This window comes from Lepisosteus oculatus, chromosome 4 (genome assembly GCF_040954835.1).
Source record: "Lepisosteus oculatus isolate fLepOcu1 chromosome 4, fLepOcu1.hap2, whole genome shotgun sequence".
Classification (NCBI taxonomy): domain Eukaryota; kingdom Metazoa; phylum Chordata; class Actinopteri; order Semionotiformes; family Lepisosteidae; genus Lepisosteus; species Lepisosteus oculatus.
The window spans coordinates 15,631,176-15,648,996 of NC_090699.1; the positions used below are offsets into that span (position 1 = coordinate 15,631,176).

General features: G+C 51.5%; 2 protein-coding genes and 4 non-coding genes across 7 annotated transcripts in view; 2 read left to right on the forward strand and 4 right to left on the reverse strand.

Annotated features, from left to right (window-relative positions):
• Positions 1-5,658, forward strand: part of zmp:0000001082 (integrin alpha-M) — a 57,868-nt gene extending 52,210 nt beyond the window's left edge. For both annotated transcript variants that reach the window (XM_069188028.1, XM_069188027.1), the window contains exons 27-31: positions 1,057-1,176; positions 1,461-1,559; positions 2,453-2,485; positions 3,063-3,173; positions 3,867-5,658. In XM_069188028.1, coding sequence (XP_069044129.1) covers positions 1,057-1,176; positions 1,461-1,559; positions 2,453-2,485; positions 3,063-3,173; positions 3,867-4,115 — 612 coding nt within the window. In that variant the 3' untranslated portion in view covers positions 4,116-5,658. The remainder of the gene's footprint in view (positions 1-1,056; positions 1,177-1,460; positions 1,560-2,452; positions 2,486-3,062; positions 3,174-3,866) is intronic.
• Positions 1-17,821, reverse strand: part of LOC102689789 (butyrophilin subfamily 1 member A1-like) — a 402,034-nt gene that overhangs the window by 223,744 nt on the left and 160,469 nt on the right. The gene's annotated exons all lie outside the window — the stretch shown is intronic.
• Positions 8,570-8,642, forward strand: trnam-cau (transfer RNA methionine (anticodon CAU)). Its single transcript has one exon. It is a non-coding gene; the product is annotated as a tRNA-Met (tRNA).
• trnap-ugg (transfer RNA proline (anticodon UGG)) lies at positions 8,982-9,053 on the reverse strand. Its single transcript has one exon. It is a non-coding gene; the product is annotated as a tRNA-Pro (tRNA).
• Positions 10,994-11,100, reverse strand: LOC138238476 (U6 spliceosomal RNA). The gene has a single exon (XR_011189527.1). It is a non-coding gene; the product is annotated as a U6 spliceosomal RNA (small nuclear RNA).
• LOC138238477 (U6 spliceosomal RNA) lies at positions 12,307-12,413 on the reverse strand. Its single transcript, XR_011189528.1, has one exon. It is a non-coding gene; the product is annotated as a U6 spliceosomal RNA (small nuclear RNA).

Sequence of the window (17,821 nt, forward strand, 5' to 3'; positions counted from 1 at the left end):
ATCCAGGTGGGGCTGCACACTGGGGGTGGAGGAGGGGATCCCCATTACTTGTAAAGCACTTTGAGTGGAGTGTCCAGAAAAGTGCTATATAAGTGTAAGCAATTATTATCATTATTATTATTATTATTATTATTATTATTATTATTATTATTATTAACGATTTGACTTTTGTCACTCCCCCAAAATATCAACGGAGTCAGAACTGGGGCTTCAGCTAAGGGGCTTCATACCCCAAGAGCCCTGGATGACGTCCGCCGGTGCACCTACGATCAGTAAAAATGTTTTGGGGCTTTTGGAACGGAGAGTGTTTTGCAGATGCAGGGAAGATTGATCACAAGTACTGGGGGGCTGGACATCTGTTGTGAGTCCAACTGCAAAGACAGGCCACAGAGACAGGTGGAGCTAATGCAGCTCTTCTCTACCAGCCTGCTATTGAACGGGTCTCCACCTGCTGTCCTTCCTGCTGGCTCGGTGGCTTCAGAGCAGCAGACTGGAGCAGGTTGTGAGAAAATAGAAAACTGTCCAGGCGCCCTCTGCTGGCGAAGGGTGGTACAGCAGGCCAATAACATCACAGAGAGGGTGACACACCCCCCTCTGCTGTAAACTTACACCCTTCCCATCTGGGACACCTGTCTGCTCCCCGAGGGGGTAACATTAATGCATCTAGGAATCTGTTTCCCCCCTATTCTGTTTCACTTCTGAATAATGCGAAATAGAGACGTCTTCTTTTACTGTAGCTTTTGTGACAGCACACGTTGCTGAAACACTGTCTGCCCTGACTTCCTTGTTGGCAAGGTTTTGTGGCCGTTATGATGACTCTGCCACAAACACAAACTTTAGCACCACCCCTTCCCCCGAGGAAAGGAGTACAGTCTGACCCCTATTCCAACTCATGGCCTCATCACCTCTGCCCCCTCGCTGCTGCCGCCATGTGGCCACAGCGATTAGTGCACAGTAGTGCCTCATCTCTGATTCCTCGAATCTGCTCTTAATGCCGATCCAGATCGCGTCACAGTGGTGCAGACTGACTGTGTGTCTCTGCGTCTGTGTTTGCAGGAATGCGAAGCCTTGAAGTGCAAGGTGATCGTGTGTCAGATAGCCATGCTGGAGAAGGGCTCCTCCATCCACATCAGTTTCTCTGGGCCGTCCAGCTTTAACGTCGAGGATCTGAAAGGGGTGAGTCGTGTGAACTGGGCAGGGCATGGGTTTTTTATCACTCAGTCACTGTGCTGCTTTCTGTTTGTGAAACAGAAGCCAAGGCTGCATGTGGAAACTGCAGGAAAGTGCATTTAACACAAAGAACAGGAGGCACGTCTCTACACAGAGGGTGGTGGGAGTGTGGAACAAGCTGCCCAGCCATGCTGTGAAGCATATGGCTGGATGAGATTCTGGGATCAATGATCTACACATGAGCGAATGTGTTCCCCGCCTGTGACAGTCTCCTGTTGTCCTCCATGCAGAAGCTGTCCTTCTCTGAGGAGAGGATCCAAGTGGACTTCTCCAGCTCTGCCCAGCTCAGCTACGACACCAGGCGCTACGTCCAATACAGTAGCTCAGGGGTCAGTGTCCACGGTGTCCTCCTGCGACAGTGCAGTGGGGGTCCCTGCCGAAGAAGAGAACACTCTCAGTAGCTCCCTCTCTGACTCTCACACCCAGCCTCCTGCTATCGTTCAGCTCCTGTGCCTCTCTGTGCCTCTCACCTCACTCCCCTCTCCTCCCTCACACTGCTTCCCAACACATTGTCTGAGTCCCCTTTAAGACCTCTGTCTCACTTCCTCTCTCAAGACTTGTCTCACTCCCCGGCTCCCTGGCTCATCTCACTGTCCCTCTCACTCCCTGTCCCACTTAGACCCTGTATCTCAAACTGTCAGTCTCACAATCGTCACTCTGCTGTCTCACTCCCTCTCCTTATACCTATCTCACTCCCCCTCGACGCCTGTCTCACTCCCTCTCCTGACACCTGTCTCACTCCCCCTCGACGCCTGTCTCACTCCCTCTCCTGACACCTGTCTCACTCCCCCTCGACGCCTGTCTCACTCCCTCTCCTGACACCTGTCTCACTCCCCCTCGACGCCTGTCTCACTCCCTCTCCTTATACCTGCCTCATTCCCTCTGCTGATGCCTGTCTCACTCTCTCTTCTGATGCATGTCTCACTCCCCCTTGACGCCTGTCTCACTCCCCCTTGACGCCTGTCTCACTCCCTCTTCTGATGCCTGTCTCACTGCCCCTTGACGCCTGTCTCATTGTGCCTCTCCCTCCCACTAAGACTCAATGTCTCGGTCTGTCCCCCTCACAGCAGTATACACACATATTCCCTAAGGAGCCTCCGAAAGGCTTCACCCCCACTTTGCTCACGTAACGAGGTCTGCATTAGACTGAGCAGCGACATCAGTGCCACTCCGTCCTTTGTGCAATGAATGGAGCAAGATCTGTGTCTTCTCTTTTTTCCAGGACAGCAAAAACAACCAGTTCCACAAGGCAAAGGTAATGCAGTTTTTTATTGCTTACAGCCCGGCGTGGCGCTATTCCAGGACAATCAGGGCCTTTGAAAAGCTGGACTGAGTGCTCCTCTGAGTGGCTGTCAGACAAGCCAGAGCTTCTTTCCAGCTTTGGCATGACCTGTCAAAAGAGCCATTTCAACACTTAACTTGGCTGACAAGTTTACCTAAGGTGACTTATAGCTGCACCCATGTGTACAGCTGGGGGGGTTTGCTGGAGCAGTTTAGGTGAAGTACCTCGATCAAGGTGAACACCAGCAGTGTCCCACCTGGGATTCGACCCCACAGCCTTCCATTTATGGGATCACATCATTTATAATAAGCTCAGATACTGGATCATTTCTGGACTGCAGACTGTACTGTATGGAAGTGTCTTTTTGTGAACCAGCTCATTGGTCAGAATCCTCAGACAGGACTGGCAGTGATACGGTCATAGGGACCGCATGGGAAGTTGGGAAGACCACCCTTCGGAAGTCTGGTCTCCTGGTCTCCGGGACGCACTCCTGCAGTCTGGTGCTGAGCATCGCAGTCCTAACAGCAGTCTTCCTGTCTCTCTCCTTCAGTTCCTTACCAAGGCTGAGCTGGTGATCCCCCCTCACACCGCGTTCATCACTGGTGTGGGGATTGGAGGAGGGCTCCTGGTGCTGATCATCCTCATACTGATTCTCTATAAGGTGGGCATCCTGTCAATCAGCCGAGGAAAACCCATCAGACAGCACGTCACTCAGTCAGTCGGGGTGTCTGCGAGTGTGTCACTCAGTCAATTAGTCAGGGTGTCTGCGAGTGTGTCAGTCAATTAGTCAGGGTGTCTGCGAGTGTGTCAGTCAGTCGGGGTGTCTGCGAGTGTGTCAGTCAGTCAGTCGGGGTGTCTGTGAGTGTGTCAGTCAGTCGGGGTGTCTGCAAGTGTGTCAGTCAGTCAGTGTGTCGGTCAGTCGGGGTGTCTGTGAGTGTGTCGGTCAGTCGGGGTGTCTGCGAGCGTGTCGGTCAGTCAGTCGGGGTGTCTGTGAGTGTGTCAGTCAGTCGGGGTGTCTGCGAGCGTGTCGGTCAGTCAGTCAGGGTGTCTGCGAGGGTGTCAGTCAGTCGGGGTGTCTGTGAGTGTGTCAGTCAGTCGGGGTGTCTGCGAGCGTGTCGGTCAGTCAGTCGGGGTGTCTGCGAGGGTGTCAGTCAGTCAGTCAGTCAGTCAGTCAGTCAGTCAGTCAGTCAGTCAGTCAGTCAGTCAGTCGGGGTGTCTGTGAGTGTGTCAGTCAGTCAGTCAAGGTGTCTGCGAGGGTGTCAGTCAGTCGGGGTGTCTGTGAGTGTGTCAGTCAGTCAGTCAGTCGGGGTGTCTGCGAGGGTGTCATCTGTGAAATGTCATCTCTGCTCCTTAGCTGGGCTTCTTCAAGAGGAACAAGCACAACTACGAGCAGGAAAGAGAGCAGGCGGCGATGCACGGCGAGCCTGGGGCCGAGCCGGACCCCGAGGCGGGGCAGGACGGGGGGGCCGTCCCGGGCAAGGCCCCGGCGGAGAAGAAGGGGCTCCTGGGTACTGACACCCCAGAGGGCGGCACGGACGATGAAATGGCCAATGGCAAGGAGGGGGTGAAGAACGGCAGCGAAGCCCAGGCGGAGAGCAAGTGAGGTCATCAGAGACGCCAGGCGCCCACAGACAACAGCTTCCTTCCGGCTGATGGCGACTCCGGCCCGGGAAAGCCCACTTCTGCCGGAGCTCGGCAGGCGCCGCTCAAAGTCACCCGTCTGGGGGAACGGCTGTGTATTTATCCTCCCGGCTGTCTTATTTTTCCAATCATATAATCGAACAAGAACTTGATTTTTTTTTTCCTTTCTCTGAACCACTCTCGGACCTGCAGGCTCGCCCCAGGGCCGCTCCCCCCTCGCCCCCCCGCGCTGGGACACCCGGAGGGCCCCAGTCCATCCGGGCGCTTCTCAACCAGAGACACCTGGGGCACTTCAGTCACCTTACACTCCCTAAAACAGGCGAGTCCTTCGAAGGGATCCCTGCCCTTTATAGCGCCCCCTCCCCTCAGTCCACCGCCGTCACTCCTGGCTGGAGGGATCCAATTAACACACCGAGCTGACCTTGAGCTCCACGTCTTCGCGCACTGAGGCTTCAGGGGCGATCTGCAAGACCTGCTGGGCGCAGGCCCCCGCGATCAGGGCTGCAGGTCCACACGGCGGGAAGGCTGTCCGATTCGCGAGCACGTCGGAGACGAGGGGGGGTCTTCATTCCAGCTCAGCCCACAGACGGCCCGGATCAGCTCGTTCTCTTGTACTTCCAGTACGTCCGGGACCGGGATCCGGACAGCCCTGGTCTCGGCAGCTGCAGCTCGGCAGTTCTGAGACGTGCGCTGTGAGACGGGCACCGTGCCTGCCCGTGCTCACAGGAGCGGATTCTGCCTGGCGACGGGCGAGGTGTGGGACTAGCAGGGCCCCTCTGCCGTTTGAGGAAGAGGATAGATGACTGGGAGACTGGAGTGCGATGATGTAAAATAACGCCGTCTGCTCTGAATGGGTGAAGCCGTAGCCTTCTCTCCCAGTCCTCACTGGAGACGTACTTTTCTCTGCAGGATTCAGGTTACAGTTAACTCCTCTGTACAGTGTGCGAGGAATCAATCAGAAAGCTAGAGCGAGAGTGATCCTGTCACGACTGTAGTCCCTCCTCCTTAAGGTGCTCCGGCTCGTTCACTTTTGAGTTGATTTAGTGCACCTGCTCCTGGTTTCTGCCTCCCTATAAGAGCCAGTCGCTCACTCTGTTCGGGCTCTGCATTGGTTCCCATATTGGAGCGTCTGGTCCCGTGTCCTCCCTGTTCCCCCCGACCCTCCACCGCATCCCGCTCTGGTTTGTGATCCTGCTTGTCTTCGTCTCGGGTGGACCGCCCGGCTTTGGACTTTTGCCTCGTCTTGAATTGCCCTTTGGACTCTGTTTTGGACAGTTTGCCCCGGACTCACCCCCCAGAACACCTTGGACACGCCCCCTGTTTTCATCCCCGCCTCCTGCATGCATTTTTTTCCCCCGTGTTTTCCTCACTCATCCCCAGATTGTGTCGTCTGCATAGGGTCCCAAAAGAACCCTTTCCTTACAGATCCTAGGTGGCACTATGGGTGTAAATAATTATTATGAGTTTTGCTCTTCAACACTTAAAATAAATCCTTTAAAGACGGAGTGCGGTCTTCTTTCTCTCTTCCTACCGCGTTGGCGGCAGCTGTGTATGAAAGGGGTCTGCACAATGGACACAAGGTTTTCCAGAGGCGGGTGTAGATCGAGGGGTCTCATCATCTGTGTGTGACGAGATGAACGTTAGAATGAGGACTCCTTGCAGTTACGTAGCGCCTCTCAAGCACGTTTCACTCAGGACACACCCCCACTTAGCCTTCCCCCAGTGAGGTAGAGCCCCCTCCTGGGTGACACGCAGCAACCCCCCTGCACACAGATCGGGGGGAGAGAGAGCAGCTGTACCCCAGACTGTACCCCAACCTGCACACAGATCCTGGGGAGCAAAGAGAAACTGTACTCCAGACTGCACCAGCAGATCAGGGGGAGAAGAGAGAATCTGTACCCCAGACTGTACCACAACCTACACATCAGATCAGGGGGGCAGAGAGAAGCTGTACCCCAGACTGTACCCCAACCTGCACACAGATCCTGGGGTGCAAAGAGAAACTGTACCCCAGACTGCACCAGCAGATCGGGGGGGAGCAGAGAGAAACTGTACCCCAACCTGCACAGCAGATCAGGGGGGCAGAGAGAATCTGTACCCCAGACTGTACCACAACCTCACATCAGATCGGGGGGCAGAGAGAAACTGTACCCCAGACTGCACCAGCAGATCGCGGGGGGGGAACAGAGGGAAGGGTGGAGCGGTGGCTCTGTGGCTGTGCCTGTGGCTGGAAGGTTGCCGGTTCAAATCCTGTGGCCTGCAGAGGAATCCTACTCCATTGGGCCCCTGAGCAAGGCCCTTAACCCCAACTGCTCTAGGGGTGCCTTACAATGGCTGACCCCAAGCTTCTCTCCCTGTCTGTGTTTCCATGGAGAAAAGCTGGGGTATGCAAAAAGATGAATTCCTAATGCAAGAAATTGTATAGGGCTAATAAAGAAACATTTTATTATATATAATATATTATATTATATATATATAATAATATATTATTATATTATTATTATTATATAGAAACTGTACCCCAGACTGCACCAGCAGATCAGGGGGAGCAGAGAGAAACTGTACCCCAACCTGCACATCAGATCAGGGGGACAGAGAGAAACTGTACCCCGCGTGGGTCAATGGGGAGCTTGATGGAGGCCAGGTGTGGAGCATAGTATGAAGCAGTTAATGGAATGAGCAGTCTGGTCTGTGGGACCCCATGTTTTGTGTTGAAATGGGGCTGAGTGTCTCCCAGCCATCATGTCCATGCAGCCTGCCCCTCTGCGCCACCCCCGAGTTCAGTCATCTGAACCGCATGCTCATCTTCCCTGCAAGACGATGTTGCCGTGTATCTCAAACCAGTTAAAGGGTCAGAAGGTCATCAATATTGAACAGTTCAGTTTTTCAAAGACGCTGTATGTTACTTCAAAGTATTTAGATAATATGCGTTCATCCTCCCAAGGGTGGCACAGTGGTTAAGCATTCAGAATCAGCAGTGAAACACATACCGGGGACACCAGTGAGAATGACAGGGAAGTGCAATTAAAAATTGAGGACAGGAGGCTCTACATTACACACAGAGTGGTGGGAGTGGGGGACAAGCCGCCCAGCCATGTTGTTGAAGCCGATACCCTGACTTCTCTCAAGAAACAGCTGGATGAGATCCTTCAGTCAGGACAGGAGGCACTACTTTACACAAAGGGTGGTGGGAGTGTGGAACAAGCCGCCCAGCCATGTTGTTGAAACCGATAGCCTGACGGCTCTCAAGAAACAGCTGGATGAGATCCTTGGTTTAATTAGCTACCAAACGGGCTGGAATGTGCGAATGGCCTCCTCTAGTCTGTGACCTGTCTGACCTCCCTGTGCTGTAAATAAGAACAGCGAGGAGCCGTGCTGCCTTTCACAGGTGCAAGAGATGGTTCTTGTAGCGGTTTTGCATTGCACTTGAAATGAAAGCCTGCTCTACAAAACGTGTTTATAATTGGTGGCTGAGTTTGTCAACCTTTCCAGAGGCAGTATGTACTTTACAATGGAGTAGATGGCGTGAACCTACGTGTGTCAGAGATAAATCCGGCTTTCTGAGCTTTCCTAGAAGCCCAGGAACCTACCAGACTGTCTCTGGACCGCGGGAGGAAACCAGAGGCCCCTGGGGGAGACCCAGGTGAGCGAGGCAGCAGCGCACTCACCACAGCGCCCTAAGAGGGTCCTGACTTTCCTTATTAGTGCTCTGCGGAACCGAGACCAGACAGCTCCTCAATACGCCAGGCGGAGAGGACAGGCTGCTGGACCGGGGACCCCCCACTTCAGCCAGAAAGACTCGGGGTACCGTAGGATGGAGGCGGGAGACGGACTCGGCACAGGATCTGCAGGGATTTTTTTTTTAAGGAAGAAAGGTATTGGAGTGATCACATGGAAAAAAATCCATCGGTCCGGTCATTTTCTTACTGCTTTATCCCGTGCAGCGCCGCTGCGGACGCCGGACCCATCCCGGTGCCGGATCCAGTTCAGAACAAGTTTCCCCTAAATCTCCTGCTGACCTTCCCGGATCCCTAAGGGAACAGGCAGCTCCCGCGAGAGGCTTCCTGCCTTCGCTTCTCCCGATACGGATAGGAAGAGCCCGTTGAGCGTGCGATTCTATTGGTGTCTTTGCTAGAGATTGCAGGTATATACTGTGTGTGTATTTATTTTACCGTCGCCACATGAACGAAATCTAACATCATCTGTACAAAAGACAGGGGAACCGGGAGCAAAGCACGCAAGGGCTGTGTGCATCTCCTCATTTGTGGCATATAACTCATTTTACACGTGGTGGATGAGAGACATCACGCGCGGATTTCGGAGAGGATTTGCGGGGAGGTACCGAGAAAAAAAAACAATCTTAAAAGCGACAGATGAGTCGTGGCCTGCGCTGTGTCGCCTCCTTGGTCGCGCCGAGCCTCGTTAGCGCAGTAGGTAGCGCGTCAGTCTCATAATCTGAAGGTCGTGAGTTCGATCCTCACACGGGGCAGGGCCGCGGCTTTTTTTTCTTTTCCTTTCTGATAGACGGCAGTGCAGTCGGACGTGATCTTGCCCACCTACCGCAGCAAAACTGGGGCATTTAGTCGACATGCCCCACTGGTTTGTGCTCACGATTCGACTGTCAGTCGCCACCCGCGGCTTTCTACAGCGTCTGGACGAGCACAGCGGCGAGCAGGGGCTCCTGGGCACGGGCTCCCGCGACTAGTTGTGTTTTACAGCGTAAATCCGTCTCCGTCGCTGCCCCCCGGAGTGCCGTACAACACACGAGGAGCTCTGGATATCACGCCATTCTTCATTCACAAGATCAAGAAAAAAAAGAAAAGTGTAAGGGCTCGTCCGGGATTTGAACCCGGGACCTCTCGCACCCAAAGCGAGAATCATACCCCTAGACCAACGAGCCGCGGAGAACAGCTCTTCGCAACGCAAGAAATGGCTTCTCGAGCTCTCTTGTCGCGATACCGAGAAAAACACCCAGGCGCGGGTGATGCCTTGACCGGTCTGTAGGTGGAGCTGTTGGATTGTTTTTCTGGTTTTGCGTAATCGGCGTTTTGCTTTTCCGCGTTGGAAAACGGCCGCCTTCGGATCCCGTTAGAGTGCTGTGCGTTGAGCTCTTGGATGACCTCGTCATGCATCTTTGGTATTTGTCATTCAAATGTAACTTGTGATGCAGCCCCTTTCATCCAGTCTTTGCAGGACGGTCCTGTGCTGTCCACCCATTTTCGCCATATTATTTTTCCAGCAATAATACAGTCAAAAAAGTATTTTTATATTGAATTGCTACTTTTTCCTTTGATAAATCACTAAGGATACATGTAATGGCAGTAAGTGGAACTGAGATATTTAGGTGTCTGAGAGCATTCCCCACTGTGGAGGTCCAGAATGACTGTGCTGATAATACCATAATAAGTGCAATAGTGATCCTTTATGTGCGTTACATTTGAACACATTCCTGTATTATGCCACTTCATCTTTTTCAAATTTTAGAGTCTGTTTAGTCATTTAGTGGAATATGTCCAACAGTGTTTAAATTTCTTCATCGCCCAGTGTCCCATCTGTACGCCTGGTTGGGGTCATACAGCTGGCTGGGCTGTGTCAGTGTGTCTCTGTGCTGTTGTGCTCTCTTCATGTAGAGTGTGATCTGGCTGTGGTCGGAGAGAGGAGTTTGTGGCCTGACAGTGAAGGCACTGATACAGGAGGGGTCCAGGTCGGTGATGGCGTAGTCCACCACACTGCTGCCCAGAGCTGAGCTGTAGGTGAACCTGCCTAGAGAGTCCCCTCTAGTCCTGCCGTTGACGATGTACAGGCCCAGCCCTTGACAGAGCTGCAGCAGCTCGCGCCCGGTGCTATTGACCGTTGTGTCATGGCTGCACCTGTGTGAGGTGACCGGTGTGTGGTACAGAGGGGATTATCCGAAATACATGAGTATTTCCCTGTGTGCTGGTGAAGTCTGCCAGTGTGCCTGTTCATGCATTGAGGTCAGCACAGAGCAGCACGTTTCCCTGGCCCTGGAAAAGACCGATCTCCGTGTGGAGACTGGGGAGAATTCCCTCACTGTAGTAAACCACACAGGAAAACCTAATTTTCTGTACAATTGATATTTCCTTTGATTTTAAGCCAAACTCGTGACTCTTCTCTCTTTACTAATTATATGGAGTGACTGAGCGCTCCTCTGTACTACACAATCATCCCCCAAGTCTCTGCCCCGAGTGATTTGGGGTTTTTTGATAGAGGCCACCATGATCTCCTCGTAGCCTGGGGGGGCAGTGGGTAGCCACGTCTCCCTCACACCACATCTCCTGTAGGATCATGATGTCTGTCTCCTTTACATTCTTGATAAACTCAGGATCAGTCCTCTTCTCTCTCTCGTCTTCATTCATTTCGTGCTCTGTCACTGTTGAACATTAACCCTTGATTATGGTTTTCATGATTTGTTATTAAGTTAATTAACCAGAATAAACTTCATAAACCCCCTTTGATCACTGTGTTTACCTGCCTCTTCACCTGCCTGTGGGTAAATATCACCTCAGACACCCCCCTGTCCCAGGCCCTGAGGAAGGCACTCAGGATGTGATCAGCAAGCGCTGACTTCATGGCCACCTGGATCACAACAATATAGTCTAATTTTACAGAGAGAATTTCACCTCCTTTTTCATCTTCAAGTGTTTAACCAGGTGTTTAAATTGGATTTAGATCTACTGAGTGATAGGAGCTGCTGCAGACATTTCTCCAGTCAACAAAGAAAGGAAACTCTCCTGCACCTCACTTCACACTGACGCCCCTCAAACACTGCAATATGTTCAGCAACAGTCCCGTCGCATCCTTTACAATAGAAAGAAGGACAAAAATATGGAACGCTTCACGAATTTGCGTGTCATCCTTGCGCAGGGGCCATGCTAATCTTCTCTGTATCGTTCCAATTTTAGTATATGTGCTGCCGAAGCGAGCACGACAATCTAGCCTGTGCGGGCGGTATTTATGGCAGGGCACATGAGATATGTCCCCCACTCATGGTGAGCACTGTAGTTCAGAATTCATGCCTAATATTATACATTAACATGTATGATCAGTATTATGTTTCAACAAATGTTTCTTAAGCAAATCACAATTTAGAGATGGTATTTTCTCTCCATTCAGAACCTTTTTAAAAACTTGTTCTTTCACATTGGAGCAGAGATCTCTGGGAAACGTCTGTGCAGCAGAGAGACTGACAGCCGTGGACTGTCCAATAGCAAGGGAGCCTGTGGAGAAGGCGGGACTTCCTCTCTGCAGGATTCAGGCCCGGCCCTGAGGAAGGAGGGGGAGATGTTTAAGTCCTTCAGACACAAAGACACTCAGAGCGACCTGCTGTTGTTCGGCTGCAGTCGCTTCTCCAGCAGGACCGGTGCTTCATGAACTCGTGGACTGAGCAGCGTTTCTCTGAGTGCAGACGGAGCTCCTGGTGTAGAATGAAATATCCACCACTGTAAACAGCAGGGCTGTGACAGCGACCCAGCAGGATCGGGGCTCCAGGCAGCAGAAGAGACCAGAAGGACTGTTCACTGTAATTAACTGGATCAGGGTTGATCAGGACAAGCGCTCATGGCACAAGCTTTAAAGAAGAGGAGGGTGATACTGACTTTCCTTCATCTCTGTGTCTTCTCTTCTGTTTCTCTCTCCTCCTGTCTTCAGTCTCTGTATGGATTTTGTGCTCTGTCACTGTCGAGCATTAACCCTTGATTATGGGTTTAATGATTTATTATTAAGTTAATTAGTCAGAATAAACCTCATAAACCCCCTTTGATCACTGTGTTTACCTGACTCTTCACCTGCCTGTGTGTAAATATCACCTCAGACACCCCCCTGTCCCAGGCCCTGAGGAAGGCACTCAGGATGTGATTAGCAAACGCTGTTAGACTTCATGGACATCTCGATCACAAGATATAGTCTCATTTCACAGCGAGAATAGAACTTCACCTCCTTTTCAAGTTTTCCGGTATTACACCAGGAGTTTAAATTGGATTTATATCTACTGAGTGATAGGAGCTGCTGCAGACATTTCTCCAGTCAACATAGAAAGGAAACTCTCCTGCACCTCACTTCACACTGACGCTCCTCAAACACTGCAATATGTTCAGCAACAGTCCCGTCGCATCCTTTATAATAGAAAGGAGGACAAAAATATGGAACGCTTCACGAATTTGCGTGTCATCCTTGCGCAGGGGCCATGCTAATCTTCTCTGTATCGTTCCAATTTTAGTATATGTGCTGCCGAAGCGAGCACGATAATCTAGCCTGTGCGGGCGGTATTTATTGCAGGGCACATGAGATATGTGCGCCATTTATGGTGAGCACTGTAGTCAAGAATTCATAATTATGTTTTCACATCAACATATATGATCAGTATCATATTCCAAGAAGTCTTTCTTCAACACATCACAATTAAGAGATGTTCTGAATGGAGCGAAAAAACCCTTTTAAAAACTTTTTTTTTCCACGGAGGCAGAGGAGAACTCTGGGAGATGTCTGTGCAGCAGAAAGACTGAGCCACGATCGTCCAATGGCAAGGGAGCCCGTGGAGAAGGCGGGACTTCCTCTCTGCAGGATTCAGGCCCGGCCCTGAGGAAGGAGGGGAGGAGTTTTAGTCCTTCAGACACAAAGACACTCGGAGCGATCTGCTGTTCGGCTGCAGTCGCTTCTCCAGCAGGACCGGTGCTTCACGAACTCGTGGACTGAGCAGCGTTTCTCTGAGTGCAGACAGAGCTCCTGGTGTAGAATGAAATATCCACCACTGTAAACAGCAGGGCTGTGACAGCGACCCAGCAGGATCGGGGCTCCAGGCAGCAGAAGAGACCAGAAGGCCTGTTCACTGTAATTAACTGGATCAGGGTTGATCAGGACAAGCGCTCATGGCACAAGCTTTAAAGAAGAGGAGGGTGATACTGACTTTCCTTCATCTCTGTGTCTTCTCTTCTGTTTCTCTCTCCTCCTGTCTTCAGTCTCTGTATCGATTTTGTGCTCTGTCACTGTTCAGCATTAACCCTTGATTATGGTTTTTATGATTTATTACGAAGTTAATTAACCAGAATAAACCCCATAAACCCCCAGGTTTTATCGCAAACGATTTGCGCCCCTACGCCGTCGTTGAAAAGCCCGGGCTTTCGCTGAAATTTCGCAAACGCTGGAGCCGAGATACAGCGTAGCGTCTCGGCATCACTTTAGTGAAACAGCAATACCAGCGCTCTACAACGACACCAAAACTCAGGTTTTGGATTCACTGAAGAAAGCCAATAGGGTGGCAGTAACCTGTGAGGTGTTTTGCATTTTCTATGTTACAAAAGCAGCACATAGTCACATGGTAAGAAAAAAAATCGAGAATCGATTTACAATCACAGTGTGGCACCCTGAATCGAAATCGAATCGAATCGTGAGGTGCCTAGAGATTCCCACCCCTACTTCTAAGGGTGAATATCTGCAGATACAAACTAAAAACACTCAAACAAAGTAATTTCGTTTTTAAACACCGACACACTCATTGCATTATTAAAAAGTAATTTTTTTTTGTATTGCAAAAGCCGATGAGCAAAATTGTACTTTAAATGACCAAAAGTTAGAAGGCACTCAAAACCGACTATGCAATGACTATTCGTGGCGAGGGTGTCATGCGCCACCTGGTGGCCGTGAGCAGATGCTGCAATCCGACTGAAATTGATAATACTGTACACTAGAGCAGCTAGTCTATTCCACAACTGATTGGCTCTGGATTTGCTGAAACTCATCCCAGAGCACCACTGAAGCACAGTTCCCGCCTGAGTACTGTGTGGCTGCGATTCTGGGCCAACAGCCTCACTTCTATTACAGCAGATCGCTTGGAGAAGCAAGAACACTAGCCGGGTCACAGGCAAAGTGGCCAGCCGGCCCATCCAGAACGTTTGTTAGTAGTTAAATGATCCCAGGATCTCATCCAGCTGACTCTGGAAAGAAGTTGTGGTATCGGCTTCAACCACGTGGCGGGGCAGCCTGTTCCACACCCCCACCACCCTTTGTGCAAAGCAGCGTGTCCTGTGCGGACTGGAGGATCTCACGCAGCACATTTCTCCCCAGGAATAACGCAGCTTGGACTGAGCATGACCCTGATGGTTCCTGCCTTGCACCCAGTGCTTCCCAGGATAGGCACTCTGAACTGGAAGAGTGGTGATTGAAAGTGATGTGATGGGATCCTGACATTATTGTCCACCTCCGTCTGCCAGGAACAAGTTGACTTTCCTGCGTTATCTGTTCTTCTACTCAGAATGCTTTTTAGTATATTTGAGCCTCCTTTAAAGACCAGTTTACAATCAAAACGACTGGAGGCCGTTCAGCTCATCGAGCTTGCTAGTTAAAAATTAATCCATCCCATTCAGCCATGTCTTGAAAAAAGCGCTAAAAAAAAGGTGGGTAGTTAGTCTGCAAAGGAACATTTATTCCATGCTGAAAAGAGAAGAGAGAGAACTGGGTGAAAGTTGCTGTATCCTCCAGTCAAGACAGGAGACACTACTTTACACGAAGGGAGGTGGCAGTGTGGAACAGGCTGCCCAGCCATGTTGTTGTTCTCTCTTCTCTTTTCAGCGTGGAATCTTCTTCTTCTTCACATTTTCCCACTTATGTGGGGTCTGCTTGTTTGCAATAAACCTATTAATTGTTCCAAGGAATTATTATAACTACCAAAGGAACATCCGTCCCAGTATCTCAGAAGGATGGCCCCTAACTGTCAGCACACAGGCCGAGGAGGGGGAGTCACTGTTCTGGCTCGCTGATACTCAACACTGTACAAAGGCAGTCCACCATGACGAGCACTGCTGCTCAAACAGGGATAATTGCCAAAGCTGCATGTCCTTTCAGTTCTAGTCCCCTCCTTTTCTCTTCTCACCTGGCAACAGTCAGGCCACACCCACTCGGTGCTAAGCACCTGTCTGGCCACACCCACTCCGCGCTAGACATTGGTCTGACCACACCCATTCGGTGCTAGACATCGGTCTGGCCACACCCACTCAGTGCTAAGTATTGGTTTGACCACACCCACCGAGTGCTAATCATCGGTCTGGCCACACCCACACACTCCTAGGAAAATAGTCTGAGCGCCCCAGCTCGTTGCTAGGCAACAGTTTGACCATACCTATTCATCACCCAGCGATCACATTTAAGAGCCTCCCACTGCACAAGGTCAGATGACCTTTTCCTGACCCCTAGGAGAAACTGATTCTGCCTGCTTGACAAGACGCCTCTCTTCTGTGGACGATTTCTGGCCCGAGTATTAGGTCATGCTGCTAGACAGCACCTCAGTTCCCATCAGAGAGCTGCTGCTGCAGCGCTATGTCCCCACAGTCCAGTCAGAGAAGCTTTGCCCATCTCTGCCTCATGAACATGTCTGCACCAGGGTGTGGGGGGCCCAGTTCAGCCCCTCGAGGGTGAAGGACACCCACTTCTTTGAAGGACTACAGTTTCATGCAGACGTTTGGGCGCCCCTGGCCAAACTACAAGTTGTGTTGATTTTCTAAGTGACAAGAAGTTAACACAACCTCTGCAGCGAACAAACTTAAACTGGACATATTTCTGCAAATATTAAGGCACGGTTACTATTTGCTCAATTTAACAGATTGAAAAAAAAGGGGGTCCCCTTTCGCTCACTTAACTTGCGCCCTAAAAATAGTTGTACTTTGTCAATGGTCAGATAACTGCACTCAGCCCGTATTCACGGTCCCTACATCGGGCTGTTTGAAGTGCAGGAGGGTTATCCGTCCAGGAACGGCACATTCGTGTCTGCGTCATTGGGTGTCAAACATTATGACAATCCTGTTTGCTCAGGGGGACCGATTCCTTGCGCCAGTTTATCCTTATACTTACAATCGTTATGTAACTAGGACTGTAGTTATAGACGTTGGTGCTTTCTGTTGGTTTTACAACTATTTTTTTCTTAACGATTCAGAACCTCGTCACCGCCGATGTAGCTGCAAAAATGAACGAGTATGGTACTTTGTCGCTCCAGACAATCCTAATGTAGCGCCCTCGCCTGGCGCTGAGGCCGAAGGGCGCCCGGCTGGGGTGCGCCGCGAGGGGCGGGGCGGGGCCGAGGAGAGCCGCTGACCAGTGCGGCTGACCCACTGCAAAACGGGCGTACAGAGTGGTGAGATCGCCCGGATTCGTGTCAATAGTTCCCTGGTTTCGCACCCCCGTTATACTTGCGCCCAATTGCCACCCTATCCTGTGTACCTGTACCCGAATAGACCCCAGTGCGTTGCGCTCTTCATTTCTCTCCTTCTGGTCGTGAAAATAAAAGCGCCGTTTCTCTTTTAAACGAGATATTACTGATATTACCGTGTCAATCCTCGCCCAGCTCTGAAAACGTTACAATAATAATCGCGAGAGTGCTGCTGAACGTGAAACCGTGCTTCATCGCTAAATACCAGCGGGCACGTCGTTATCTTCTGCCGGCGGCATGGTTGGCGCGATTTCGCGTGGGTACTTGCAACGGCTCCGTTTCAACCGAAATATCACCGCCCCCCTCAGAGTTTCGGACGCCGGCCTACAGATTTCTCCCCTGGCGGCGGTCCTGTCGGAAACCCGAGAGACTCGCCTGGGGCTGCTGTGCGGAGCCACTGAACTCGAAAAGTCGGCATTCCTCAGTTTAGGGCCCCTGGCTTCTGGAATACAGTCCCATCTGGAGTGAGACAACCCCCTCATTGTATGACACTTGATAACGAAGCGAAATCACTATCATCACCTAAAGCGCGTCAATCGCTATCATCAAGGTCCCGATGCCTCACGTCATGGGTCGTGACGAGGGATCGTCCTTGCATGCGACTCCTGCGATTTTCACTATGTTTATTCATTGAGTTTAACATGCCCTTATTCCTGTGTGCTTTACTTTACTGTCTGTAATATGTACGCAATGCCACTTCTTCCAATCCGGGGTTGGAAGGGAGCCGGAGCCACAGGGTTCACCCTGGATGAGGCATCGGTCCGGCACAGGGCACACACAGACCCAGGCACGCCCTCACCCCAGGGCCAGTTCACCCAGCAGACAATCAAGCTGCCATATGTACGAGGACCGCGGGCGGAAACCCACTCAAACACGGGGAGAACATGCGAACTCCACACAGACAGCACCCCCAGGAACTGAACCCCCGGGCCCCAGCCCTGCGAGGCAGCGATACAAAACACCGCCCCCAGCCTGTAGTTGTCTCCGCGGAGAAGAAAGGAGCGCTCGGCCCCTCCGGCTCGTGTGGGAGACGAGGAGCTGAGCACACGTACCGGTGCAGCCAGCGGGGTCTCATCAGTGCCCAGACACCACCCACTCTTCGCGTAAAGAAGGGGCTCCTGTTCTCGGTCCTAAATGGATCCCCCTTCGGTTTCCAAGTGCGACCCCGTGTGCTGGTGACACTAGTGAGTGTGAAACCTGGGTTGAACCTGAATCTGCAGCCTTTAGGACTTGATACACGAGGATGCAACCTCCTCCCAGACCCCTCTATTCCAGACAGGAGAGATCTACCTCCCTACACCAGTCTGTATGAGTGAAGGGGGCCTAAAACACTCGCTGGACTGGGGTTGAAGACCCTCTGATTGAGGGGGACCTCTAAGACTCACTAGACTGGGGCTGGAGCCCCTCTGATTGAGGGGGACCTCTAAGACTCACTGGACTGGGGCTGGAGACCC